The sequence below is a fragment of the Dicentrarchus labrax genome, unplaced genomic scaffold, assembly GCF_905237075.1.
Source record: "Dicentrarchus labrax unplaced genomic scaffold, dlabrax2021, whole genome shotgun sequence".
In the NCBI taxonomy this organism is placed as follows: Eukaryota; Metazoa; Chordata; class Actinopteri; family Moronidae; genus Dicentrarchus; species Dicentrarchus labrax.
The window spans coordinates 22,893,241-22,920,899 of NW_026136705.1; the positions used below are offsets into that span (position 1 = coordinate 22,893,241).

The 27,659-nt window shown below is 39.8% G+C and overlaps 2 protein-coding genes across 5 annotated transcripts in view; one reads left to right on the forward strand and one right to left on the reverse strand.

Annotated features, from left to right (window-relative positions):
- sh3pxd2b (SH3 and PX domains 2B) overlaps positions 1–14,410 on the forward strand; it is a 41,963-nt gene extending 27,553 nt beyond the window's left edge. The window contains exons 6-15 of one of the 4 annotated variants that reach the window (XM_051399923.1): positions 4,014–4,039; positions 4,524–4,559; positions 6,314–6,445; positions 6,561–6,662; positions 8,775–8,858; positions 9,683–9,800; positions 10,003–10,211; positions 10,331–10,377; positions 10,471–10,596; positions 11,032–14,410. In XM_051399923.1, the coding sequence (XP_051255883.1) occupies positions 4,014–4,039; positions 4,524–4,559; positions 6,314–6,445; positions 6,561–6,662; positions 8,775–8,858; positions 9,683–9,800; positions 10,003–10,211; positions 10,331–10,377; positions 10,471–10,596; positions 11,032–12,534 (2,383 nt within the window). In that variant the 3' untranslated portion in view covers positions 12,535–14,410. The remainder of the gene's footprint in view (positions 1–4,013; positions 4,040–4,523; positions 4,560–6,313; positions 6,446–6,560; positions 6,663–8,774; positions 8,859–9,682; positions 9,801–10,002; positions 10,212–10,330; positions 10,378–10,470; positions 10,597–11,031) is intronic. The other 3 variants (XM_051399926.1, XM_051399924.1, XM_051399927.1) reach the window with 3 other exon arrangements.
- Positions 14,411–15,139: 729 nt separating this feature from the next.
- Positions 15,140–27,659, reverse strand: part of stk10 (serine/threonine kinase 10) — a 42,636-nt gene continuing 30,116 nt past the window's right edge. The window contains 14 exon segments of the mRNA XM_051399922.1: positions 15,140–17,026; positions 17,029–17,061; positions 17,653–17,766; positions 17,895–18,020; positions 18,110–18,298; positions 18,498–18,622; positions 18,740–18,869; positions 19,000–19,092; positions 19,219–19,398; positions 19,598–19,721; positions 20,478–20,602; positions 23,541–23,963; positions 24,085–24,429; positions 26,772–26,906. Of these exon segments, the coding sequence (XP_051255882.1) occupies positions 16,991–17,026; positions 17,029–17,061; positions 17,653–17,766; positions 17,895–18,020; positions 18,110–18,298; positions 18,498–18,622; positions 18,740–18,869; positions 19,000–19,092; positions 19,219–19,398; positions 19,598–19,721; positions 20,478–20,602; positions 23,541–23,963; positions 24,085–24,429; positions 26,772–26,906 (2,178 nt within the window). The 3' untranslated portion in view covers positions 15,140–16,990.

Here is a 27,659-nt window from a genome sequence, read left to right on the forward strand (position 1 = left end):
CCAAGATGATCGGTAGGCACTTTAGTGGCATCTAGTGGTGAAGGTAGAGGTTGTAACCAACTGAATACCACTCAAATTTGTGAAAAGTGTGAAGGAGAAACTAAGGAGGCCACGAAACTTGGGCAGACACGCTGAAAGCCCTATCTTGAGCCAGTGAGTTTTTGTCTGTTCTGGGTTACTGTAGAAACATGGTGGTTCAAGATGGTTGACTCAATAAAAGAGGACCCCCTCCCTCTATAGATAAAAATGGCTTATTCTAAGGTAATTAAAATACAATTTATGAAAAATATACTCATCTAAATCATCCTAAATGTTGCACACCACACCTTTAAAACAAACTTAATACTATGCTACTGTACTGCACTAATAGTTTCAACCTAACGTAACTGTTCACAGTATAAATACAGGATAAATTATTGTACGCCATCATTTTGAACTACTGTTAGCAAAATGTTAGAATATGTATTACTTAATTTATTGTTTTCTGAGCTGTCCCTTGAGCTGTTGCATCAGTATCTACTTTATGTTCTTTGCACTGTGCGTTCCATTCACCACATTCAAAAAATCTACCAATCTTAGTATGCATGCTGCTATTTTCAAATATACATCATGTATTTCTTTAGCATCCAATTTGGACACATCTTTTTTAACTCCTCAGTTATTATAATGGCTTTAAGAAAGATATGTTCTTTAGCACAGCTTGGTTCAGACAGCCACAGTACTTCACCTGCCTAGTGCCAGTGTAAATTTGTCTTTTTCATGTAACAATTGCCCCGCTGAGTCCCCTTGACATTTAATCTCAGTAAAACTGTTGAGCCAGTGGGACTGCAAAATGTTGCTCCAATTTTGGATTTATTCTAAGTACTGGAGCTACTGGTGTATTTGTGATTTTCTTGAGTCTTTGCAGTCTTTGCTCATTGCAGCCCTTCCTTCACTGTGAAACAGGGACAGCAGAGAATATTAAAACTCTACACATTGTGGCTTTCGTTTTATTTTGAAACGGTTTCTTTTAAAGTTTAGCTAATAACATTATATAATGTAATTATTACAGCATTTGGTTTAAGGCAGCACAATATTTACATTCATATTGTTAGTATTCAGCCAGTGTCTACCAGGAGTGACTTACACTGAGTGAGCAGCTGGGGGTTCTTGCTCAAGGACAATTAATAGGCCACATTGCTGTTACTGTTATGAGACGGGTACTTGCACCAGCCATATTGTATAATGTGGATGGATTTAATGTCAGTTTGAAGTGCACTGTCTGTTGCAGGCAGGTGGTTCACTGAGTTTGCTGTATTGCTCAGGCCTGTGATAACAGATCAGAAATCATCAATCAGAATTTTGTGAATGTGTCACTCCCAGAGAAGCGTCTCGTCCCAATGTTTTTACTAGTGTTACACGCATAAAAACTTTTAACTTTCCCGTGGAAAGAAACTTCATATCTGTGTGTAATCTATACACAATATATGTATACACACCCACATTTTGTCTTCTGTCCTCCCTCAGAGGAGGTTGCCAAGGACACATACCTCCTTACTCCTCATGCAAAACCCCAAGCATGTGTTGGGAGAGGCAGGAAAGAGACGGAGCATTTACTTAAGGCAGATGAATATAGGAAAGACCTTGGTTTGTCTTTATTGAAATTGGATTACTGCTTTCTGCTAGTGCAGCCTGTTGTTTGGCTGACTGACAACAGGGCTGGTGTACAGACACAGCAGCCACTTTGGGAGAAGATTTATCATCGCCTATAAATCTACTACACTGAGAGGGACATCTTAGACTTTCTCCTTAACAGCAGCAAAGTAAGAGGAGAAGAAAAGCAAATACTTCAATGTAAAAAGGAAGTAGACAATCATAAGGCCAGAAAAGAGGGTTGAGAAGTGACAGAGTATGTAGAAAAGAGGAAGTGTTGGGGGCAAGGAAAGGAAAATAGAAAGTAACCGAGATCATAGGGGAAGAAAATGGAACTAAATGGTGGATCAAGATGTAATAAGAGCTGGATAGAAACGGAGCTCATGTAGGGCTAGGACAGAAGGCGATGACGGGATGGGTTGAGGTGAAATAAGGAAGGGTGGGGATAGAGGGAGAGAGAGCTTATGAGAGGAGGGATTTGAGTAATCATTCAAATCAATGATGTGTGAGTTAGGCATGGAATAATATGAACATTTCATGGCACAGTTATCCTGGCTAAAATAATTGTGATTCACGATATTATTCTGATAATCATCAAAATATACTTAAAACACTGATACATACTGGAATCACTGTACCTAACATTTTGTTAATAATTGAATCACAAAGAGGAGACCTCAAATATGCACCTATGTATAGTATTTCCACACATCTAGTTTCACTTTTTTTTGTGGGGAATACAATGGGAAAACCAAGCCTTAAGTCGTGGTGACATGCTTATGCTTTGGGAATGACTGCAAAGATGTGGGCTCCACTATCAGGAAATCAATATAGGACTATACAACAGCTTTTTCAAGTAACTCATATGAGGACATTCACGATTATCCCGTTAATGTAAACTCACCACAATAAACTGTCCCATCCCTAGAATGGTGTAGAACTTAGTAGCTTTTATTTTTATAGATCTGAACAATCAGAGCTTAGAGTGAATATATATTAAATATATATAATCATCTCCTGTAGCAGAGGGTAGAAAGACATTGCATCATTTGCCTATTTTTTTTTTTTTTTTGTGACGGCAAACCTGTTAAGTGTTGTCTCCAATTCCCCCATTCATCATGTCAGTGGTGACTACATGACTCAGGCATAGCTGCCTGTTGTGAATGTTGTTGTTTCTTCATAACCAGCTTCAGAGCAACATGGAAACTTATAAGTGGGAGGATTCATTTGATTTGATACTCTAAACTAGTTACAGTAAATAATCATATTAAGGATCTAGGTCATTGGCTATGTCTGGTGCATTACGTGACCCTGGTTTCAACTCAGTTCAAAACAAGCAATAAAAAGCATACACATATTTTGACGCACACGTTCCTGCTCTATAATAATCCAGAGCATTGGTACTGCTTTGGTTGGCCTGGCCAGGGATTTCTTTTTATAGTACGTTAATGGGCACACTTGTGGGTAAAGATTTATTGAGACTTAAGCATCTGCAATTAACAGTTCTGCCGATCGAACAATGCTTTATGTGGCTGAGAGCATTCATGTTGATGCAGGGAAATGAACAAGCGGTAGGTGCCAAGGAAAATGATCAAGGGAGACGAAGGAGTACGTTAAGTACACATGGAAGATGTGAGATGGAAAAAGGGAAGGCAAAGGAAGGCCATAAAGTGAGAGAGTGATATTTAGATAACAAAGAGGGAGAGGCAGAGGGAGTGAGAGAGTAAAATGCTGAGCATTACCCACCATTGACTTTTCAGGGCATCTGGACATTGAATCAGCCCCTGACTGCTGCTGTGGAGTGATGGTCTATTTATCTGGCTAATGTCTAAACCAGACACAGCAGATGCTGTATTGAATTTAACATCAGACTAAATTTCAGAGATCAGCTCTCTAGAGGCTCTCTATTCACATCAGCCCGAATCAGAGAGAGAGGCAGAGAGACGGATCCTTTTCTCGTGTGTCGGTAGCATATTAAAACAGAGAACGATTATGTTCGCAATTATTGTTAATTCTTGCTGGAGTAATCAGTGTGAGTGTTGTGCTGTGGGACCATGACAAATTCAAAAAAACGAATGAAACGATTCAAAATCTGATCAAATTAAACGTATTCAAAGTTTGTTGAAAAAGCATCATTAATGCCAGTTTGCCACACAAAGTTAATTACTGAAAACATCAATTGTAATAGAGATTATACTAGTGCAGCAGTAGTATAATGAAATAAATGCATAAAATAAACCACCAAACCTCTTCACAAGAATTAACTTTTTTGAGGTTATGTGAATTATTATAGATATTGATAATGGTATTTGTTGGTCATAAATATATTACTAGCTCAGATTGTCTCCAGTACTAATGTGATGATGTCCTCTCTTTAACAGAGAACCCATTGGAAAGAAGAAATCAGGTAAGACAATTGTATTTGTTTGAAATGAAAATGGGTTGATGGCCTTGGCTATGGTGTATTATTTTGTCTTTTGAAAAAAGAAAAAAAAAGAAGTGCAGGAGAAATACAGTCAGGTACTTTTGTTGTTTTTCTGCCTTTATGGGCCTCCATTTTTATGACTTCCTTTATTATAGAAGTCTTCTATACTTGATCTGTAGTATATAATATGGCTAGATCTCCATCTAGTGGTCACAGAGTTTTTCACAGGCAAAAGAAAAAATTGATTCCCCCAGCTCAAATGTTCTTGTTTCGTTAACAGAGACATATGCAGTCAGAACTCAAACGTTTCAGTTTGTTTTCCTGGAGTTGACTGTTATGGTACCACCTTTGCCATTGTTCAACTGCTCAATTTTATATTCTCTCTCTCCTCTTCATCTAATATTCTTATGTTGCATCCATGTCATTGTTTTCAGTTTTCTTCTCCATTCATTTTCCTTTCCATCAGGGATTGTGGACCGAGCGACTACTTTCCTAAAGCGAGGTAGTAAACACTTGGTCGTGCTGTGTGTGTGACCTAGTCGGTTGCTAGTGGCCTGTTCCCCCTCTCCTCCCCTTGGCCTGGGCAGGTGGGATGTGGCTCTGTTGAAGGCTTGGGGCTTGCATAGGTTCCATAAGGGAAGCATACAATATAGTTGGAGGTCTTCAAACCCTGTGTGGCTCATTTCTTGGGTGTAATTTAGGTATTTTGCTTTAAGACAGAGTAGAAAAGATTGATTGATTGATTGATTGATTGATTGATTGATTGCAGAAATAATGTGAGTGTATGTGGTAAGTAATTTGATTTGATTTGAATAGTTAACCTGAGTTTCTTGGATTAGCTTGTTAGTCGAGCTGATCTTACAAGTTTCAACCTAGCCTGGAATGAATGAATAATGAATTGATTTATATTTGCCCAAAGTTTTTAACCTCAACCTGATGTCAGTTTCCCTTTCGACTGTTTCTGAGAAATATTTCCATAACTAATATGCTAATTTGTAATTGATTGTATAGATTTACTTTTGCATTGATTTATTAAAGAAAAGTTTGCTAATTAAACCCATTGGCTGCTGCTCACTGAAGGATGTACATAAAAAGATGTGGTATTTTAAGGTGTTTTAAGAACCACACAAATATAACTTTACCACATCTGTACATTTCAGATTTTCACATTATATTGAACTCATCTGCTGAGACCTGTTTGCTGTCTGCTTGTGTGATAAGATAAGATGAGATAGACTTTATTGATCCCACACTGGGGAAATTCACTTGTTATGAACACGTTTGTTGAAAATGTGTTTATCAGCACCTTCAGTGATCTGCATGCTGTGGTAGATTGACATTGAATGTCCCTTCACCATCCCTGCAGTTGATGCAAAGGCATACAGATTGTCAAAATTGCAATGTGTCAACCGGAAGGTGTTAATTTAATATATCAGGGTTTGTTTTCAACTTTGTAAAGAATATTCAAGAGAAAAGTCAAGAGGAAAAAGCTTTAGTGATGTGAGTTTGTGCTACTGGTTGTATTGTGAGCCCTCACGTGTTGAAGTAGGTTTTCCTCAGGCTGGCTTGGTGCTAACATTGGTGATGGGACTTAGTGGTGCTGGTTTCTTTCTGTGTGGAAGTCACAGCCACATTGATGATTGACTTAACCCTCTATACTTTTTAAATCCCTGCCTTTCACTCCCCTTTTTTTTTTTTTAAATCTCCCATTATCAGCTCATTGTTTCCCTCACGCCATCTCTCCAATCACATCCACTACCTCCTCTGCTTCATGTCTGGGTGAATCTCCATACTCTAGATAAGCCTCCTCTCACTTAAACTTTTGAAGCTTTTGTGCCAAAATTAACCTTGGAATTAAAATTGGCATTTCATCAAAAATGAGTTGTTCATTTATTATAGCTCCACAGATGCATTTTGGCTGTTTTGTAAAGACCATGCTAAAATTGGATTAGTTAAGTTATTTAAAGGGCCTATAAAATCTGACATTTTAAAAAGGTCATATTCCCTTCAGTCGGTGAGATTCCCTCAGTGAGGGATTTTAAAGGCCAATATCTCTTATCTCTGGTGATTTCACATTCGTGGACATCCCTTTAATATCCATTAACAAATATTATCACAGATCCTTGGTGGAAAGCAGATGGCAATGATTAGAGGCTTATTTACATTATTGAGACACCCTTAGCTTCCTAACAACAAAGGAGCAGAAATGAGAAAAGGGCTAAATGAGCCTCTGTTCTGATTTGTTCCTCTCAACAGGAGATTCCACATCAGCAGACCCTCTCCTCCTCGACCAGTATGTGGCAGTAACAGACTATGAGAAGCAGGAGAGCTCTGAGATCAGCCTGCATGTGGGTCAGGTGGTGGAGGTCATTGAGAAAAATGAGTCTGGTAAGTAAGCTTGCAGGTTTAAATCTGTCATGCATTTCGACAATGAATTATTACAATTACTTACATTTTCTCAACATATCTTGGATGTCAATGTGTTCATATGCTGCTCATTTAGGGTGGTGGTTTGTGAGTTCAGAAGATGCCCAGGGCTGGGTCCCTGCCACCTGCCTTGAGGCACAGGATGACCCTGATGACTTCACTTTTCCAGGGGAAGAAGGTACATAAAACTTTCCATCTGGGTTATATTGTTTAGATTCAATACTTCTTCAAGAAAAGGCTTAGAATGTAAAGAGTCCATTTAGCATTTAATCTCAAACCCACTGTACGTGCAAGTTATTTCTTCCCTTTGAAATAATGAGAGTAAGCAGAAGTTATACTGTACTTTTTTTTTAATTTTGACAAAAAGTGTTTGTGCTGTTGTCTTTTTCCTTCTTAAGTGTAACACACACCACACCTAGTACTACGTCATTTGGCATGCACCATTTGAGTATGTTAGCACTTACATTTAAATATAAATAGAAGTTGTCATGGTGATGTACAGATCTCAACAGCAAATGTGACACCTCACAATTATGTATTTCAACATAATTGGATTGGGCAACACACACACACACCGGCAGAATATAATACACAACCTCACCCATTGCTCAAACACTTGCTGTGTCTTGTAGCCAACACTTGGCAATAGACAATCCAGTTATGTAGAAATACAAATAATATATGCAATCGATGCACTAAAAGGTTAAACTTGAACAAAAACACGAACAAATAGGTAAATAAATGCTATCTGTGGTATAACTTTGGAATGAGATTATATAAAAAAGCACAGTGTACAGTAGATGATACTATAATATAATGTAATGATACACTACAGCACATGGTAGCAACCATGGTAAGCAAAGAAGGATACAGCCAATATTCAAATTATAGACCATATAGCAAGTCTTGGCAAGCCTAAAAAGTATGTGGTTTAAGAGTGGACATTTAGCTGGCTGCCCTGTCTTTGTTGGGCAGGTCACCCCTCCGAGCCCTAGAATTACAAACTCACTCACAACTAACATCCACATTCACTGACATTACTGCAGATGTATAGATCTATAATACAAAAATAGAAGCAAATAAATGAGCAATTGAGCAAGTACATGATACGGTCAAGTTGTCTCTATGCTAGTCGGCATCAGTAATGACAAGATTTAATTAAATAGTCCCAAGACCATGCCTACATCTACATCACCCCCTAATTAACAATAAACTGTATGGTCTACAACTTACTATTAAAAGAACAACGTATACAGTAACTGCCTTCGGTGGCAGTAGCATTGTACAATCGTATTCCCAACATACTGATAAGGACAGCACTTGGGGTTTGAGTAGGAGAAGACATATTTCACCTAGCATGGATGGAACCTGTAATACTATGATTTAAAATGATTAAAATGTGCACAAACCTAGAGGAATTATTTGTCGGTATATGGGTAAAATGTCACCAGACCTGCCAGGAGGAGAACTGTTGCCGTTTTTCCACTGCATGGTACAGCTCGACTTGACACGCTTTTGGTATCTCTACTTTGTTTTCAAGAAGTTGCAGCCTTTGTTCATTGTCAAATTGTAAAGCGTGGTCCACACAGCACGCGTGAACAGCGTGTCCAGAACACGCAGTTCTTGCTTTTTATTTTGGCACCCGTGTTAACAGGTTAGCGCAGCCACACTGTCCGCATTAGATGTGCAGCTGCAGCAACACTTTACTAGAGAGTCAAAAATTTTTCCTGTTTTTTCTGCAGACAGTTCCCAGCAAAATAACACAGTGAAAATGATCTGTTTATAGTCATATAGACATACAATACACCTTTCACTATAGTTTAAGTGTCTATATTTGTAGGATATGACACGGATGTGAAAAGAAACTATATTTCTTTAATTCAACACCTCCTGTGTCAGTTTCAGATTAAAAGCTCTCTAGCGTCTCTGTGCACAGAACCCATTCATTTGTTATCAAGACTTTTATTGTATTGTTTGTCATGCTGTGTGGACAAGGGGTAACTTATACTGTACATTTACTGCCAGGCATCACCTTTTAATATCTGCTCAGCTCGCTTAGAACCTCTACTGAGGTGATACCACAAAAAATACCAGCTTCTACTATGCTTAATGGTAAACCAAAAGAACAGTGAGTCAAGCTGCGCAGTACCGTGCATTAGAAACACGCTTTATGATTTCTACTTGGCCCACCAATATTGACAATGCTCTCATTTAGGATGAAAACATCCTCCAGATGGCTTATGTAATGTTCACTTCCTATTTTGCCCCACTTACTGTGCTGGGATGTCAGTGCCTCGGAGATTCTGGTCACTGCCAAGGCACATGGGTCGTCGCAGAACTTTAGGGGATCTATTCAGCACAGGCTTTGGGCAAGGTGGAGCGCACGCCTTTCTTCTCCCCCTATTCTAAATGTGTGTGTGCACACACATGCAACTGTGTGCATGTTTGTTTGTGTGTATGCATGAAATGTTTGTTTGCATGAGAGATCCGAGCATGTAAATTAAATCCTTGCATGAAAAGTGGATTGATTTTATCTGATATAAATACTTATTAAAAAATGATATAAGAAAGATGTCTATCATTTCAATTAACCAGCATTAAACACTTGATAGATCTGTAGAATTACATAGAGTATAATAAATAGTAGAAATAATAATGAGAATAGTACAAATGGCTTAATGTCCAGTAAGTTTGTCCTGTTTGTGGTCAATATTTGTGGAGGATGAATGTGTGTTTTATGTGTTGCACATGTGTGTATCTTACATCTTTTCACTCCACAAGATGCTGCTCAAGCCTTGCCTCATTTAATCAGGTAGTTGAAGTTAAAACAATGCACTTCTGTACCAATTACAGGACCGCATCCTAAATGACATAGGCAGAGTGTCATGATGGACCTTCCATTAAAAGATTGCAGACATTTTCACTGCATACCAACGACAAGAAGCTTAAACAATTTCATGAATGCAGCAATACACACTCTGACATCTTTGTTGTAGTTTGATTTTTAGGAAAGTTCCAGATTGCAGCTTTAACTTTGAAACAAGCCATTGTAATCCATGTGTGCGCTTTGTCTCCCAAGCTATTACGCTACATCAGCATTTCTTTGTGCTTCCCTATTTGTGAACATGTACACAGTATTTTATTAAAAACAGACACTGTGTTTTTAGATTGACCAATATTGTCTTTTTCTGGCAACAGAAGAGAAGTATTCTGTGATTTACCCATACTCGGCCAGGGACGAAGATGAGATTGACCTGGAGAGGGGCATGATTGTTGAGGTGATTCAGAAGAACTTGGAGGGTTGGTGGAAGATCAGGTAATACAATCAATGACATCGATATAAAAAAAACTGTATTTACTAAAGAGACAAATAATTAATTTAAACACATAAGTTTAAGTAACAACTTAGATAATAATAATGGAAAAGAAAATTGTCTGATATCATCATACAGACTACCTACCCAGTCCAACAGTGTTCTCCCCTGAAGCCACTGATTGTACATCTTTCCTCCACTCAGGTATCAGGGCCGTGAGGGCTGGGCCCCAGCCTCCTACCTGAAGAAGTCTGACATCCAGAACCAGAAGCAGTCAGCAGGCGGCGCTGCTCATGCCAGTACCAATGACCTAGATGGGGTTTCTAAACAGAACCAGCAAAACAATGCAACCAGAGACAACCGAGACAACAGCCATAAAGAAAACAGACTCTCTTTCTTTTCCGAGAACAAAAGTAGGAAGTGAATTTAAAATCCAGTAAACTGCTTATCTGTTTTGCTGCTGCAACACTTTCATACATTTCAAAGCTGTCTTTCAACAAAATTGATTACTTTGTGTCTTTTTCATTCACAGAAGTGGGATCAAGACACAGACCTCCCCCACGTAGAGATCTTACCATTGTAAGCGATCCCATAAAAACAGGGGGCACTCTATTGTATTGTGGCTCTTAATTGACTGACTCAACCTTTATGTGTCTCTTTCTTATTCCACAGCCACGTGGTACAAACCTTCCCAAGCCGCCCATTCCTCCTCAGGTTGAGGAAGAGTTCTACACCATAGCAGACTTCCAGACCACCATCCCTGATGGTATTAGCTTCCAAGCCGGAGTCAAAGTTGAGGTGGGTCAGGCACTTCTTAAAGTTGTATTAAAGTGTGTGTGTGTGTGTGTGTGTGTTCGTGTGTGTGTGTGTTCGTGTGTGTGTGTGTTCGTGTGTGTGTGTGTTCGTGTGTGTGTTCATGTGTGTGTTTGTGTGTGTGTTCATTTAGAAGGATCTGTTGGCATAAATGGAATATAATATTCATAGGTATGTTTTCATTAGTGTGTAATCACCTGAAAATAAGAACAGATGTGTTTTTGTTACCTTAGAAAGAGACATTTTTATTCACAGAGGGTGCGGGTCCTCTTCCACGGTTCCTTGGCTGTTGCTACAGTAGCCCAGAATGGGCAAACCAAACACTGCTAGATTCCACTAAATCCTACACACTGGTCATTTAAAATAAACAATATAGTGAATATAGTTTGAATACAGATTTGTACATTTTTTTCCTACTAGGTGATTGAGAAGAATGCAAGTGGTTGGTGGTACATCCAGATAGATGAAAAAGAAGGCTGGGCCCCCGCCACCTTTATTGACAAGTACAAGAAGACCAGTAATGCCCTGAGACCTAATTTCCTTGCCCCTCTGCCCAATGAGATGGAGAAGCTGAGACTGGAAGATAGTGGTTCTTCAAATGTTTCAGGCACAGATGACAGCTGGTCCAAGCCTTTACCAGATGAGCCAACCACAGTCCCCGAGTCCTGTGCCCGGCCTAAGCTCAGAGATTGGAAGTCCGGTGCCAGCAAGGGCGCCCCTGGGCTTTTACCTCCAGCTCCAGCTGCCCCTCCAGTCGAGGAAAAACCAGCTCTGCCGCCTCGAAGGGAGTCCATTAATAAGAGCTTTGAATTAGAGATAGCAGAGAAACCGAGATCTGATCATTCCAAACCTTTGCCCCCAAAACCCCCAGCTCCTGGGGTCATCATGCCGCTGGTTACACCCAAGGCAGCCCCCTTCAAACAAGACAAACCACCAGAGACCAAGAAAGAAGATAAGAACAAACCTCTTCACCTTCGGAATGAGATGGGTCTTGAATGTGGCCACAAGATATCAGCCAAAGAGGTGAAAAAGTTTAATCTGAAACCCGTACCAAAACAGCCACCAAAACCCAAATCAGAAGCGCAGGAGGAGAAACCAGAGGCAGCTGGCCCAGCCGTGTTTATGAAGCCAAAGCCAGTGATCCGACCTAAACCTCTTCCAGCTGCCAAGCCGGATCCTCCGGCAGAAAACAAGCTGGACATCACCAACTTGAGAAGCAAGCTGAGGCCGTCAAAACCTGCAGATCTCGGCTCTGCGTCTGAAACCTCAGCAGCAGTAAATAGTTCCCAACCCAGTCCACCCCCTAGCTCTCCCCCCATCCATATCCCTACTCTCAATAATGGTAAGCACTGTGATGAGCCAAAACTCCCCCCAAAACACATCAATGGTCATAGCCAGGAGAGTTCATCACCCCCTGGAAAACCAGCAGTGCCTCCCCACAAGGAACCTCCCCAGAGACCCCCCGGCATGGCTCCAAGGAGACCTCCTCCTCCAAAGAAGGAGAATCCATCCAGCCCGACTGAGCTCAAACCTCCACCTGCCCAGGACATGCCCAAGGCGGCACCACCCCAACTCAGCAGACCCCCTCCCCCTAAACCCAAAGGGTTTGTTTTGGCACCTCCAAACAAAGAGAAAGAAGATCCTAAAGTTAATAAAGTCCCGATTCCTCCCAAGCCCCTGGTGAAGAGTGAGAAGCCCGGCCCGCCAAAGGACAAGCTTCCACCTTTACTCAAGGAGCCCAGTAAGGATGAGCTGTATCTAGCTGTGGCAGACTTTGAAGGGGATGAAAACACATCCGGCTTCAAGGTGGGTACAGTGTTTGAGGTGATGGAAAAAAACGGCAGCGGCTGGTGGTTCTGTAAAAATGTAAGAGAAGAAGTCGAGGGCTGGATCCCCTCGAATTACCTGAGCAAGAAACCTTAGTGTGAATGTGCCCTCAAAACCATTGCCATATGAATAAATAAACTAAGGATTTAAATTAACTAAATATCACTACTTTGTAGCTTATTAGCATTTGTTTTTATTTATAGGTACCTTTTTTTTATTGAATTTGTGTTACTTTTCATTTTGATAAGAATATTCTACCTAAACTGAACCAGCAATAACACATGACCTTGTTGGGTCTTGTGATGTTTACTTTTGTTTTTATCTAATATTACATGAACTCTTAGGTAAAAAAAAAGTTAGATGCTAGAACAGCAGTAAATGTATCTCCACCCATGCCTTCTATGATATGGTGCCTCTATATTATATGCAAAGTGCTTCAGTGCTTAATATACTGTATGCAACTGTAGACATAGTCCTTCTTGGAATCGTAAAGAGCCTTCTGACTAAAAATCAAACATCTACATCACAAGAGAATACACTAAATGGGCAAGTCCAGCCATTCTTTCCCCAGCCGTAGACAAAAAAAAAATCCTACATCCCTTAGACAAAGACTGCACATGAACTCACTGGGGGAGTTCTATGACTATATCTAGGCTTTCAAGTGCTATTAGCAATTACTAAGAGATGTCTTTGCCAAGTAGAAGTGCTGTTTGTTATACTAGAAACATGCATATTTGTTTTTGTGCTATCGTAATGCTTTCTTTGTTGACTGCATAATTAATGTTGCAGTGACTTGTAACAGATGTGCACTTTTTCAGTCATTTCAGATGAGGTAGGTTTGAGGTTTGCACACGCTGAATGAAGGGGAAGAATGCCACAGAGCATTTTATTTCTTAGTTTTATTAGTCATTTTTATTAGCTATGTTTTTTTTTATACTCACTGTAACAAATATCCAAGATTGTCAAGATGAGGCTAACATCCAAACTGAAACTTAAAAAGAAACTCTCTGTCAAAGTATTTCAGCGTAATCATGTTATCTCACACCCAAATAGGAATGGTGAAATGTGACTTGCAGAGCATGTCTGCATATCTGTACCAGATGTCTGACCTAAGAAATTGGAGCTCTACAGTGATTTGTGCAATGATTTACAGTATTGTAAGTGTACAGTCTGTTCTTAACCGAAGTTTGGTGCTCAAATAACAGCAAAGTATGACCATTGTATAAAAATGTTTTACATTAATGCTTGACTGGTCTCAAGCATGGTCAGTATAGCAAATTATTTTTTATTGTACAGAAATGAGAGACATATCTTAGCTGTTGTCACTTTTCTTTGATGGTCCATCTGTTAGGTCTTTAACTCTGTACTGGTGAAGAGATTTAAAGAAGAATGAGACAAGAAGGAACTGGCTTGGTTGATTTATGGGATTTGCCAATTAGAGGAAATACAGAGTTGTTTTTTTTGTTTTTCTGTCGATAGATGAGTGAAAAATAAGTCACTTAATAAAAATATGTGAAACAAGTGGCTGCTAATTTCACAAAAAGCAGTCCAGAAATGATTGACAACTATACATTGTTTTGATTAAGTGTTAGGTTTACTAAATAAATAAGCCAAGTTGGAAAATAAAATTGTATGTTCATGGTTCTCGACACAATCAGACAAGGCTTCAAGCTGCAACAGATTCTGTTCTGCTTCTAGTCGCTAGAATGTTATTCCACCTTCCACCCATGTTTTATAAATAAAGGACAGTACGTTACCAACTACAAAAAAAAATGCAAAAAATTGTATTGTCCAGGTATGTTATGTGGACAGAAGGCAGGAAGGTACAGTACAGCGCAAGGCAAGTGGGTTGATGGTGTCATCATTTCAGTATTGTAATCGTATTTACTTTTTTTGACATGTATTTTTCATTACATTGTGTCTTCTTTTGTGTCTTCTTTTACTTAAGTCAATAAAAGTTTTTGATTTTTCAGTTCAGCTGTCATACTGTTTGTCATATTAAAATCCCATTGGTTTCACTCGTTTCCACTGATGGACATTTGATGGGGGAAAACACCAGCCAGTAAACATGTAGTGTAAAATATTTTTTAAAATCGGTTTTACAGATGTTTCATACGGAAACATTCAATGTGTTTGTTAGACTAAGGATTCACACAATGAAGGTAAAACTAACTTTTTTACAAGAAAACTTCTCAGGGCACTTAACAATGGATTAAATGACTACATGCAAGAGTGGTTATTCCTTGGTTTTAAACTTTTAGGTGACGATGTCAGTGTTGTGTTTACAGCTTATTGTGCTGCCTCCAAGTGACCCAAAAAACAAAAACAAACCCAAATATTAATACAGATTGAGTTGCATATTGTAGGGACCCACCTCACGCTGTTGTTCTAACCCTTGCAAGTGTTGAGAGAGCCAGTGACTTCTGCTACAGTGAATGAGAACAAGCATGTGATTAGATATGGTAATAAATTATAAAAGTTCAGTGCAGGTACGTGGATGAAACTTACTGTAATGTACAGATGATCTAGCCTTCTATTCAATGTCCCTCCTCTCATGTTCAGATCGAGAATAAAAGGAAACCTCGCCTCTGCCTCTTTTCTAAAAATCTTGTGGTATCCAAATTGATAAAATAGAAATGTGACTAAAAATCCTGATGTATTACTATTACTACCATTAGAAAGAGCCTACAACACAATCCAGTAATTAGAAAATCTGCCTTTATTAAGATTTATTTACAACAGTGGTTCCTTCTGATACAGTTCCATTCACACTCACAACCCCTCCATGCAAACTATATCATGTAAACTGAGGCAGAGAGGAAGGCATAGATGGAGCCATTAAACATGACAGGAAAGATCATTTTTACAACAAATATAAATACTTTTGAGAGAGTGCGAGATGGAGAGAGATATTAAGCTGTACCTGATTGCTGACCTGGCTCAACGTAAATCTGTAGGCAAAACTGGTATATATATAAAAAAAAATGTCTCACTCAGTAAAGGCAACAAGTTCCTCTGCTGCAAGCATAAGCTTTCAGTTTAGGATTAAACATCTAAAAAAGGCATCTTACAGCAGACTTTATTGTTGCACTCTCAAAAAATGATATGAAGAGTTATGTTCCAAAATCAGATCCTTATTTGAAAAAAACAAACCCTAAATTATTGCTTCCCAAGTACTAAAATTTCAAGCAATGCTGTTTCTTTCAAAAGGTTGATACATCTATTTGTGGAGTTAAACTCTTCATATTATTCCCCCTCTCAGTGCAAAGGAAGGCAAAGTTTAAGAAAAAATAAACCTCTTTAAGCTTAGCAAAGACATACACGTAATATTGCACTTTGGTTAGCAGGCAGTGCATTTACTGCACATGGTATGACAGTTACACATTTAATACATTTTTTAAATTCAAATTTAAGTCTCCTATCTAACATCGACAACAACAGTAATTTGCTTTGGCTTTGTCAGTTCCCATCCAGTGTGACTGATTTTACAGTAAAAATACAACAGAAAAGCACAAATGTCACGATAACAATACTTTGTGAATATCAAAATAAGTCTTCCCTTGTCTGTTAAAATCTCATTCCTAAATAATTACTAAAAGAAACTATTAAATTCTGATCTGGATTTAGCCTAATCCCCCATTTCAAACATGATACAAAATGATAAGCGCATCCTTCATACCATGGGTGTTGGTTAAAAAAAAGAAAGAAAATATTTAAATTAACATTTACAGTGATGAATCTGGATACGGTTGTTCTTTATCAGTAAAAATAAATAAAGGCAGACTTTAGCTGCTATGTGACATGCATCTGACTTATGAGCAAAGCTATACAGAAATGGGGTACATTTAAAAAAAAGTAAATATTAAATTGTGGGTATGTTTTTGGTCATGCTATTTGGAAGACGGCACTGATAATTTGGGCTAAATAAAAAGTGCTCAGTTACTGGCTCACCAGCTTTCATAGAAACAAAACATTGTTCCACCTCATGCAAAAATAAATTCTCTCGCTGGGTACTAATATTGCAAACTACATCTTCCCATCCAAAACAGTGTTTTTTCCTCAATATTAACTAAATTAGACAGACAGTTTGGTATCTTCAGCTCACCCAAACTCATGGCCACTGTACCATATTACCCTCATGTTTCACTGGAAGAATAAGAAGCAGACTTAAACAGAAAAAGGAAATTTAAAAAAAAAAACACTGTATGGGAGCAGATACTATGTAATTGAGTCATGTGATAGCACATGATAATTTATAAATCCAATAAATGCTACAACACTTAAAAAAAAAAACCAAAAAAAAAAACTTAGAACATGAGTTAAAACATAAATATTCACTAAAACAATAAAGGAACCTGATGGAAGGATAGGCGTGCTGCCATTACAGGCAAAGCCTGTGGGCGTATGGTTGAGTGTGTATATGGTCATGTGTCGGTTCTAACAGTGGCCAGGAGATATAGTGAAACGTCACAGCAGCTGTTCTTATGTGGTGGAAGAGTCTTGGTAAGGCACAAACTTAGAGAGTTTGTTGGGAGAACTTGGGTTTGGGCAGTCAGAACTCACGCTCATCCTGAAGAAAGCCTCCTGCTCCCTTTTCTTCATGTTAAGCTCCTCTTCGAGGGTCTAGGAGGGTTGGAGGAATAGGGTGGAAAACAAAATATGTATAAGATTACCTGACCCAGCTTACTTAGAGGGATTTAAACTGTATTCACACTTTTATAATGTCATAGAGGTGGAATATTTCTGTACCAACATAATAGGAAAAACTATTATATCTATCAAACTTCTTTAGTGTGTTCTTAAGTCTTTATTGAATATAGGACAAGCTGACTATGTAGACTGTACTGTATGTTGAAAATGATGAAATAATTGATACCACTCAATATTATATCTGTGCTTTAGGTACTGTATGAAGCTGGAGCCAAAGAAGGTTAGCTTAGCTCACTGCACCCAGCCTCTTTTTGCAAAGAAAAAACATGTAAAACCACAACTCTTTACATTTTTTTGTTTACAGATTACACACACAAAATGCAGTGTCCATTAGTGAGTTTTAGAGGTGTTGCACAGGTAAGTATCATCAAGATATCAAAATAGCAAGATAGCATATTTCCCTAAAACTGAACTACTCTTTTAAATGGGTCTCTTATATACATCAATGTATTAGTTAGTTTACTTGCTTCACACATTGTAATAACATTGTGATGGGAAACATACCTTCTTCCTGGGTTTCAGCTGATCCCTCCATTCCTTCATCAGCTGGTTGTGCTGTTCATCCAACTGCTTGAGCCTCTGAGTCTCATTCTCAACCAACAGGTGACATTTTTCATTCTGAAAGCACAAAACATCCTCTTGTTAACATCTGCAGGCCATTTATTGTGCTCATTGTGTATAAAGTGTGTGTGTGTGTGTGTGTGTGTGTGTGTGTGTGTAAAAGATGAGTGTTTCCCCTCACTCACCTGCAGCTGCTGCAGATCTCTGATATTGCTTTCACACTGGCCAATCATCTCTCTCATCTGGTTCTCGTGTTTCTGCTGCTGATGCAGCCTCTCAGCCTTCTGTCGTTTCTCCTCCTGCTGAGAAAACTAAAAAGAGAGCAAAAGGGAGCGAGTTACTAAATAATTAACTTGATGCTTAGATATGGAAGGAGAGAACCCTGTGCTACTCCCCCCACCTGTTTGATCTTCTCTCTGTCTTCGGATGAGCTCCCTGTTGAGTTGATGCGGAGGCTCTTCTTGAACATGGCCATGCGGGTCTTGGCCTCACCGCGCTGGATCTTAGGCAGCCGGTTCTTTTCCTGCTGCTGCCGGGCTTTCAAAATCTCAATCATTCGCTGGTTGTAGCACTGCATCTGTTCCTGCTCCTGCAGTGACACAAAGAAACAGATACATTGGCACATTCATTCGATGAGTATCCGGGATAAATATGTACTTAGGAATGTTAGTTCCTGTCTCAAGACTTGATTTTGACACGTGATCACACGATTTAACCCAAAGCTAAATGCGTGTAAAATGCTGGGTGCAAACATATTGTGGCATTGGAGTTGTAATCCAATGATTTACCTTCTCATGTTTTTTGAGAAGCTGGTGCCTCTGGAGGAAATACTGGTCTTTCAGCTGCTGCTTCAATAACTGGTGTCTCTCGTAAAGGTTCTTCTCCTCCATGTCCCATATCGTAGCCTCACGCTCTAATGGAAGCAAAATGACAAGAGTTGCTGAATGTACAACAAATGTACCTTCCCACACCAGAGGGTGGGCTGAGACCGATAAGACTCAGAAGACTGATTTGAATTAAGCCTATGCACCTCTGATAAGGTGCTGTTTCTTGTTAAGGCATTCCCTCTCAGTCTCTGCAATCTCTCTCTTGTTGTTGGAGATGATTCTCATCAGCGTGGTGTCCAGGTAGTTCTTCTGCGCTGTGAGGAATTTATTTTCCTAAAACACAGAAAAGAAAGAAAGAAAGCCATGAATGAAGGGAAGGAATGTCTGGTTAAAAAAACAGTCAAGTATGAAAGAGTGTATGAAAATACCATGAGCCCAAAGGACTGTGGATCAATGAACTTACCTCGCTTATCTTCATTTCCTGAAAGGAATTCATTTTCTGCTTCAAGGATTCTTTACGCTGACTTCTGGGCAGCTTATCAACAGACTGTTTTGTCTAAATATATTAAAAGAAGGCACATTTCAGCTAACAAGATTCCTGTTACGATTTAAGTGGACAAATGATAGCAAAAAATTAAAATTGTGAGTTTCTTTCCACACACACACATTATCTTTAACATACCTCCTTTTTCTTTTGTTTTAACTGATCCTGGAACTTGTGGTAGTCGCGTTCCTGCTCGGATTTGATGCGTTTGGTCTCATCCTTGAGTTTAACATTGTGGTCCGCCTCCATCTTCTCAATAGTCTGCTTCTGGTGCTTCTCCAGGTTCTCCAGCTCCACATCATAGTGCTTCTTCTTAGCCTGGGACACACAAATAGGAAACAACAATATTATAAGCTGGTGAAAACTGAAGACTTATTTTTTACAGGTGTGGGATTTTTTTTTTTTTTTTACAGCTGTTGGATTAATGATATGTTGCTAGGTGTACCTAATAAAGTGGCAACTGAGTGTGTGTGTGTGTGTGTGTGTGTGTGTGTGTGTGTGTGTGTGTGTGACTCACATTCATCTCCTGGTCAAAACGTCTCTGCATTTGTTCTCTCTGCGTTTCCAGTTTGCCGTTTAGAACAGCCTGAGCACGGTGCTCCTCCTTCTGCATCAAACGGAGCTCACGCAGCTCCTGACGTCTAAACACACACAAACACACAGAATTATTTTCAACATGTATACAACGTATACTAACATTAAAGTTAATAATTCTACTGTCATTTAAGGGGGGCACACGATGGGATTTGCATGGAATATAATTCCTAGTCTGGCAGTACTGTGATCACACATGCAATGCCATATTGTTAACACTAGATGGCATAAGTAATGCACCAGGAACTCCTGGCTTCAATAACAGTACAGAGTAACTGTTCAGAGTTGTAATTGTACATACTGTTCATTTAAAGAACATCAAGTGATTTATATCATTGGACAACACATATAAAACTGTATTTATCTACATCACCAAATACAATCTTCACCCTGATCTAAAAGTAACTACAGAGATATTTTTTTTTCAAAGCACAGACTGTATGTAACACAAACATTACCTAAATGAGTCTTTTTCCACAACAGTTCAGATATTTGTGAAAATCTCAAGGGGCTAAAGCCTAAAAGAGCAGGATGCCTTAAATAGTATGTGTATTAAAAGCAACATCCAAAAGGCTACTTATCACTGTACAGACTTCACTCTGACCTGAGGAATGAACAGAGTTCATGGACCTCATTCACAGAAAATGAAAACAGATTATTTTTCCACGAAAAAAAAAAAAAAAAGGAAAACGAACCAAGAGATGGAGACCGCACATTAATCTCACTCTGCTTATCTAGGTGGTGAATATATATTAAAGTTTGTGTACTGAATGTGTGTTGCGTGCAGACAGTCACCCACATACCTCAGGAATCTCATCTCCTCATCTTTCTTCTCGTCGTCTCTGATGATCTTGGAGGTGGTCACACTCACCTCTACGCCATCAATAACAAACTTCCTGGTTCGCTTCAGAGTCTTACTCGAGAAGGCCTGAGTGGCAGACAGAGGGCAACAAAGGTCACAAAAAAGGAATGAGCTTCAATACAAGTGCATACTCCATGCATCATTTCATGTATTTGAGAGTACAGTGAAGGTCTGCCAGGGGGTTATTCTAGTAGTTTAGATGTAAATTAAAATGTTGTAAAGTATCTCAAAAGAGCAATTTAGCACCGCACCGCTATAACTTTGCCAGATTCACGTTAAAAAACGTTTTTCGCGACAAAACAAAAAACAGTAGGACCATTTAATACATTTTACTTCCTTGTCGAAGCCTGGTGCCTACATTACTCACAATTCCACTCGAACGCTGACAACTAGGTCAGAGATTCAGTGTTATGCTAGTAGTTGCTCATGTTGCCTCGAGCTGCTAGCCTCAAGCAGATAGGAGATTGAGGAGAAGGCTACAGAAGTCATGCAAGCTCACTTCTTCTCTTTTTCCATTTTCAAACTTGTAGTCTTCCGCCCCCAAACAGCACTGACTCACGTGACCTCACTTGAGGCAGTTTATCAAAGTCTATGCAGCTCCCTCAGTAGCCACAAAGGGCTTCACACAAATGTTTCTTCACATATGCAGTAGTGCTTCTCAAGACCTGTAAACCAACTATGATGTGTACAATTAATGGAGTTCCTCTTTCAATATGCGTTTGTGATTCCCAATGCAGTAATTTTATCTGACGGAAGAAGAGGCAGCTGTGTGTTAATGTGTGTTGACAAAGGCATTAATATTCCTGTCAATCTGGTTCTACTGTGAAAGAAGATGCTCCATCTGTCACTGTAATGGGGAGCGCCATGCAGGAAGTAACTGTCTAACAACAATCCGACCTCATCCAGTAAATATGACACAATGTGACTTGGTTTTTTTTAAACTCTTTACAACAATGCTGGTTGAAAAGTTGGTTGGTTTTTCACTTTAGGTAAGAATAGCACCTCTGCTGCTTTAGAAAACAGTTCAAAAAATGTCCTTAGTTATTGAAACAGTCACTTTTTGGAGATTCAAGTTTTTAACCAAACATAAGCAGTCTACCAAGAACAGGCCCATGACCTTTTTCTTTCAAAGTTGAATGAACTCTAATTTAACAGATATGAGCCAAACATCACAGGCCAATCCAACAATGTCTAGGGAGATCATACATTACGTTTTTAAATGTGAGTCAGAGCATGACCCAACCTTATAAATGAACAGACAAAATTGTCATGGTTAACAAAGCACATGATGTCTAATGGTTACATTTCCAGTGTCTCCTATCTAAATCACCCTCCACACACAATATTTACAAGACTGATATGGCAGGGTTTACTCTGCAAACACTGGGTAAGTCAAACCCTGGATGTCGTCATTACCTGGTTTATAAATAGTTTATACATAAGAATTCGAAACTGAACCAAAGAGTGGGAATTCATTTTAGTTTGTGAAAACTTTTGTCTACTCTGACATAGCTTCTTCATGGCCCCTTTACAGCTGAGCAAATAGACAACATACGAGTCCGTGCGAGGCTACTGCCACCGATGACAGCTAACTGGATACTACTTCTACACTGTTCTGGTAATTCCCTTTTTACACAACAAGCACATTTACAATAGCAATAAATGTATGTGCTCGTGCGTCTGAGTGTGTCATTAAGTGCACACTGGCACTGTAATCAGAGGACATGTGGGTCATTCTGTGGCTCGGCTGCGTTGTTTGCGTTTGAGGCTCTACGTGACTCTGCTGACTTCCTATCGCTCCTCATTCACAAAAATCACACACACACACACACACACACACACACACACACACACACACACACACACACACACACACACACACACACACACACACACACACACACACACACACACACACACACACACACACACACACACACACACACACACGAATTTATGAGCACATGCGCGTGCAAACAGCGATGCAACACGCTTGTGCAGATGCACACACTCACACATATGCGAGTGTCCTCCTGTCCAAAAACAAAGAAAGCCCATTCACTCTTAGTGCAGGCTGCTGGCTGAGTTGCCTGCTGAATAATCTGTTCTGGAAAAACATACCACAAACAGACACTAGTCCACGCAGAGTCAATAGGATTTCAATCATGGTCAGTCCATAAACCTCCAGAAGCAGCAGAGTGACAATGAGCCGCATAGAAACTTCCATTCACACTGGTGAATACTGAACTGTGCCCACACAAAGGGCAGTGTTGGTCCTGATGAATTGAAAATGTTGCATATTTTGCTTCAGAAAGGCTTGGTGTCTAATGATAAAATGGTCTCTCTCTTCTCTCCCTTCAGCTTCCTCACTTCCCTCCCACACTGGGATTGTCAGGCTGAGCACAAATTTGGTCACTGTTTAGTCATCTACGAGTTACTGGAATTCTCCTCTTTTAGGACAATAAACCCATTGGAATATGTCAAAAATAATGTTTTTAAGGTGTGATGACATTTGACTTTTTGGTTGAGGTGTTTTAATGAACTGAAAAGTTTTTTTGTCAATAATAAAATAAAGTCATATTCACCACAATTGAAATTAAATAACCTTGTGTTTAAGAACATTAACTAGTATCATGTTCCGTATCCTGCCCAAAAACAAAGTGTAGTGCAAGACTAATGGAAGACAGGCTATCCTCTGTTGCAGATGGTTAACACCCACATCCCAAAACACAACACAATGCAGTTTCAGTTCCTCTGTGGGTGCCGAGAAATAGTTTTTCCAAGGAGGGGTTTTCCTACAGAGGCAGGGAGCTGTCTATCCTTTACTCCTTGTGTGTTTCAGCAGAAAGATTGTTGATGATGTTTATATCCCAGGTTAATTAATCTATTCCGAATCAACAAACCATTACGTAAAGATATTTCCATGATGGTACTTTAAAATAAGAATATTCATGCAGGACAGATCAGGATGCTTAGTAGGTACTCAGGTTTTATGTTGACTTACCCTTGCGGAGATGCTCTCCTTGTGGATCGACATGTCCATGCTCTCTGATGCCATGCTGCCTGAGTATGAGTACCGTTTGTTGAAAATTCCTCCATTGATATAAGGCGAGACATTCTCAGTGTTTCCTCCTGTCGATGTCTGCTCTGGGGTGCCTTTGGTTAGGTTGCCATTTGACTCAGAACGGGGTGTCGGTACCGGGGTAGGAGCAGAAGAGTGAGCAGGAGTGGGTGTAGGAGTGGCAGTGGGACTTGAGCTTGGAGTTGATAAGCCTCCGTTAGCCACAACGGGGCTCTCCTCTTCTGTCACCTGGATCTTGGGCACCTCTGGGTCTGTTGAGTCTATGATGATGTCAACATGTTCCTCAGATGCCTCTGGCTGGGGGAGAGACGGTGGCTGTTCGGTTTCCGGGGTCTCCACAGGAACCTTAAAATGGATTTTAGTATTATTACTTACAAATCTTTGAATAGACCACAGTCAATACTTTAGGATTATCCATCAGTAGACACAGTAGTATTTCATTTTCTAAATCTAAAACAAAGAGCACCTTCTCCTCCTCAGATGTGGGGGTACTCTTCCCATCTTCAATGCCTGAATCCGAGCTAGAAGTCTTGGTTGAGCCCTCGCTCTCAGACTTCTCTGACTCATGAGTGACTTCATCACCCAGTTTGACGCCCAACTCCTCTGGATCTTTTGGAGGGAGATTCTGCCGTGGTAGGGGGACAGGGACAACCATGATGGAGCCTGGCTGCTCCTCGGTTTCTGACTCGGGCCCCTTCCTGGGTAAAGGTATTGGTGTGGTTGGGGAGGGTGTGGTGGGGCTTGGGGTGTCCAGAGACTGGTCTCCTTCCAAACTGGTCTGACTGGTCTGACATGGCTCCTTGCCTGGAGACTTAGGGAATAAGGAGGAGGGAGAAGAGAAGTATTGTTATGCATCGATTTGACAAAACATTTGATGTTTTTAGGCCTGAAGTCAATGGTGCTCACCAAAATGTAAAAATCCTACTATAATTTACACTTTAAAAAGGAACAACAGTATGTTTCCATTCTGCATAATGTGCTCCAGTTGAACAGGTAATTGGCCATTTAGCCTCCAAACATAAGACTCAAAATTGAATGTTTTCAACCTTGTTTTAACAAAAGCTACAGTCCGTCTGGCATCCCACCTTCAGTGTAGTAACCTTAACCTTAGCTTTAGGAATGCAGTCATTCCTGCTTAGATTCCTCCACTACTTCTCACTGTGGCTGAGACGGCTATCTGATCTGTAATAAGTATATTAGTAATTACAGGGGTGAACAGCCTAAGTAAATCATGGCTGACAACCAGGAACAAAGAGTTCTTAATGGCATTATTACCAAGAATTATGTGTGTCGATGAGCACTTGGCAAAAGATTTGTCCCTATGGTTTGTGTGTTCAGATTTTTTTTTTTAAAAACAGAAACTAAAACAGGGTATCTGGGAGGTTCACCAAGTCCAATTTGACTTTTTTAATACCACATAGAATTCAATTTAATACCTGTTTCACGGTCATATTGGCCAAAGTATGAAAGATATCTATATGAAAACCAGAAGGGAAAATACAAACTTTTAAAATCCATTTACAGAAGTTGAAGACATGTGTATGAAGACATAGGAATTCCAGGGTCTGTAATTATAAACACCACTTAAGAGGCCAAAATGATGTGCACAGCTATCTGTCAAGCAATTCTGCTTCCTGAAATACCTCTCTGTTGTCTTCCACTAGAGGTAAACAATACTATCGGACATCTTTACGGTCAGGTTCAGCCTTTCTAATGTCTCAGCAAACAACTCTGTCTGGCTGTGTATGATATATAGGAAGACATAAACGGTCAGGAAACTGCTTGGCTGGCTTTCAGGGCCTTGCAACTGGTGGTGTCAAAATATTGCTGTATGCGTACATGAGTGCCCTTGCTGGAACAGATGGGGAAACAACTGTAATGGTATAGTAAACTACTTGGAAAATGGGTGTGGTCCATGCAAGGGCGCCAGAATTAGGGAGGGGGCCATTGTTCCTCCCACTTTACACCCCTGGTCCACAAGATGGTAGAGACCATCTTGTGATGGGGTCACACCACCACGCTTGTCAAGATGTCAATTTTCGGGTCAGACCACACCCTCCGTCAAAAGCTACTCTAGCGGGAACTATCCCTGAGCCATTTTTTTTAGTACTTTGGCAGGTGCTTATACGACATACAACGTCTGATTTACAAGATGTTTGGAAAGTGCAAAACACAGAAGCAATGGCTGCTTAGCCAAGTTTCAAATTGCACTGGAGCCAAGTTATTCACTTCAATAAATTCGGAAGTCATCGCAGCAACTGTTGACATTAGGGGAGGAAGAGATAAGTGGGCAAACATTCATCTCCACAGAGAGAAAAACATCCATGTTCAACACATGATAAACACATTTGACTAATCACAGCTTCCTGTTAGCTAGAGTATTTCTAGGGTCTTCTGTCGCCGTGGGTCACTGGTGTACAGTAAACCATCTGTCTTTAGTTAAGGGTCACAGAACAATGCGCAACCTTAAATAATTTACTCCATCAGGGGTTGTGAGATGACAGCGTTTGTACTATACACGAGTGAGGCTGAAGGCAGGAACTATATTTAACCATGTGTGGGTGAATGCCAGGATTACGGTTTCTGTGCCTTTGTTTGTGCCGAGGGCAGACGGTAAACTGCATTTATATAATGTGACTTTCTAATCATATGCCCTCTATGGATTTCTGAATGGCTTCTGCCTAATGGCCCTCGATTCCTTTGGCAGGAAGGCCATGTTTACAGAAAAAATGCTGTTCAAAGGGGTCAACAAGCAAAGACTTCAAAAGTAAAGGAAGTGGACAGTTAGGGCAGAATGTGTGTGCTTTTCAGGACAAGGGTGCATGTACAGGTGAGTGAATGCCTTTGTGTGATTATGTGCATGAGTTTGAAATTAATTACATTGTGTGGTGACACCAAAACAAAGGTGGTATTCTAATTCTAACATGTCTGATATTTTTTTTTTAATAGAAGGTCACAACATTTACTGTTCCATTATTACATGCCATTATTGACCTTGTAAGTCCAAATCACATGTATTCTTACAACCCAACAGCTTAAAGCCACCAGACCTTTAAAAAAAGAAAAAAAAAAGCTACTGGAAGGACATGGACTGCCCACTCTCCTTTTGGAAACAAACAAAGTGAAAGGACAGAAAGAACAAAAGTTTAGTACCACAGTGAGCTCCATGGCGTCGTCCTCCTCTCCTTCCTCTCTATTGTCCTCTATTTCCTCCATGACCTCAGCCTTGGCCTCGGCCACCAGCTCCCGCAGTGGGCGGTTAGAAGTCACCGATCTCACAAAAGGGTGCTGTGGACACATGGGACAAATTATCAGTCAAAATGCAAAATGCAATGAGTGACAGGTGCTTAACTAGCAAATCAGTTTTATAATAACTTATTGTTTTTTTCCCCTTGTATTTCATTTTATGCATCATATTCTGAGCATAAATTAGCTTGTAAATACCACCATAAATATCCATGCAAAGCATTTGGCCGTTGCCTGCACACAAAGACGAAGAGAGACTAAAAGGATTTATGTGACCACAGAACAAACACCCTTACAACCACAAAACAACATTTGCTGGAAGGAAAGACAACCCATTATCCATGGATCTGAGTATCATTAGGTCATGAGACTATTGCTCGGGAGATACTGCAAGTACTGGACCAATGATAACAAAGTGGGGAAAAAATCTGATACATGTTGGTACCTTACTAGACTCACATTAGCTGTAAAGGTCTAAAGTGACACAAAACAATTAGTAGGTGTGAAAGCCATCAATTAACAGGACAAAAGATATTCTAAATGTTTAACTACTCTACATACTAATTACTGTTGAAAGAGACAACGAGAGATGAAGGTAGGCTACTGAATTAAACAAAGTGGTGAAAAATAAAGTAATTGCTGTAATTACATTAGCTTGGCAAATTTGGCTGTGAGACGCAACATGCATAAGATTCTAGAGAGGACTTTCACCACAGGGGAAACTCTATCTACCACCTGCCAGTTCCTGAACAGCTACAACAATAGCGGCTCGACAATACTAACTCTCCCCTTAAT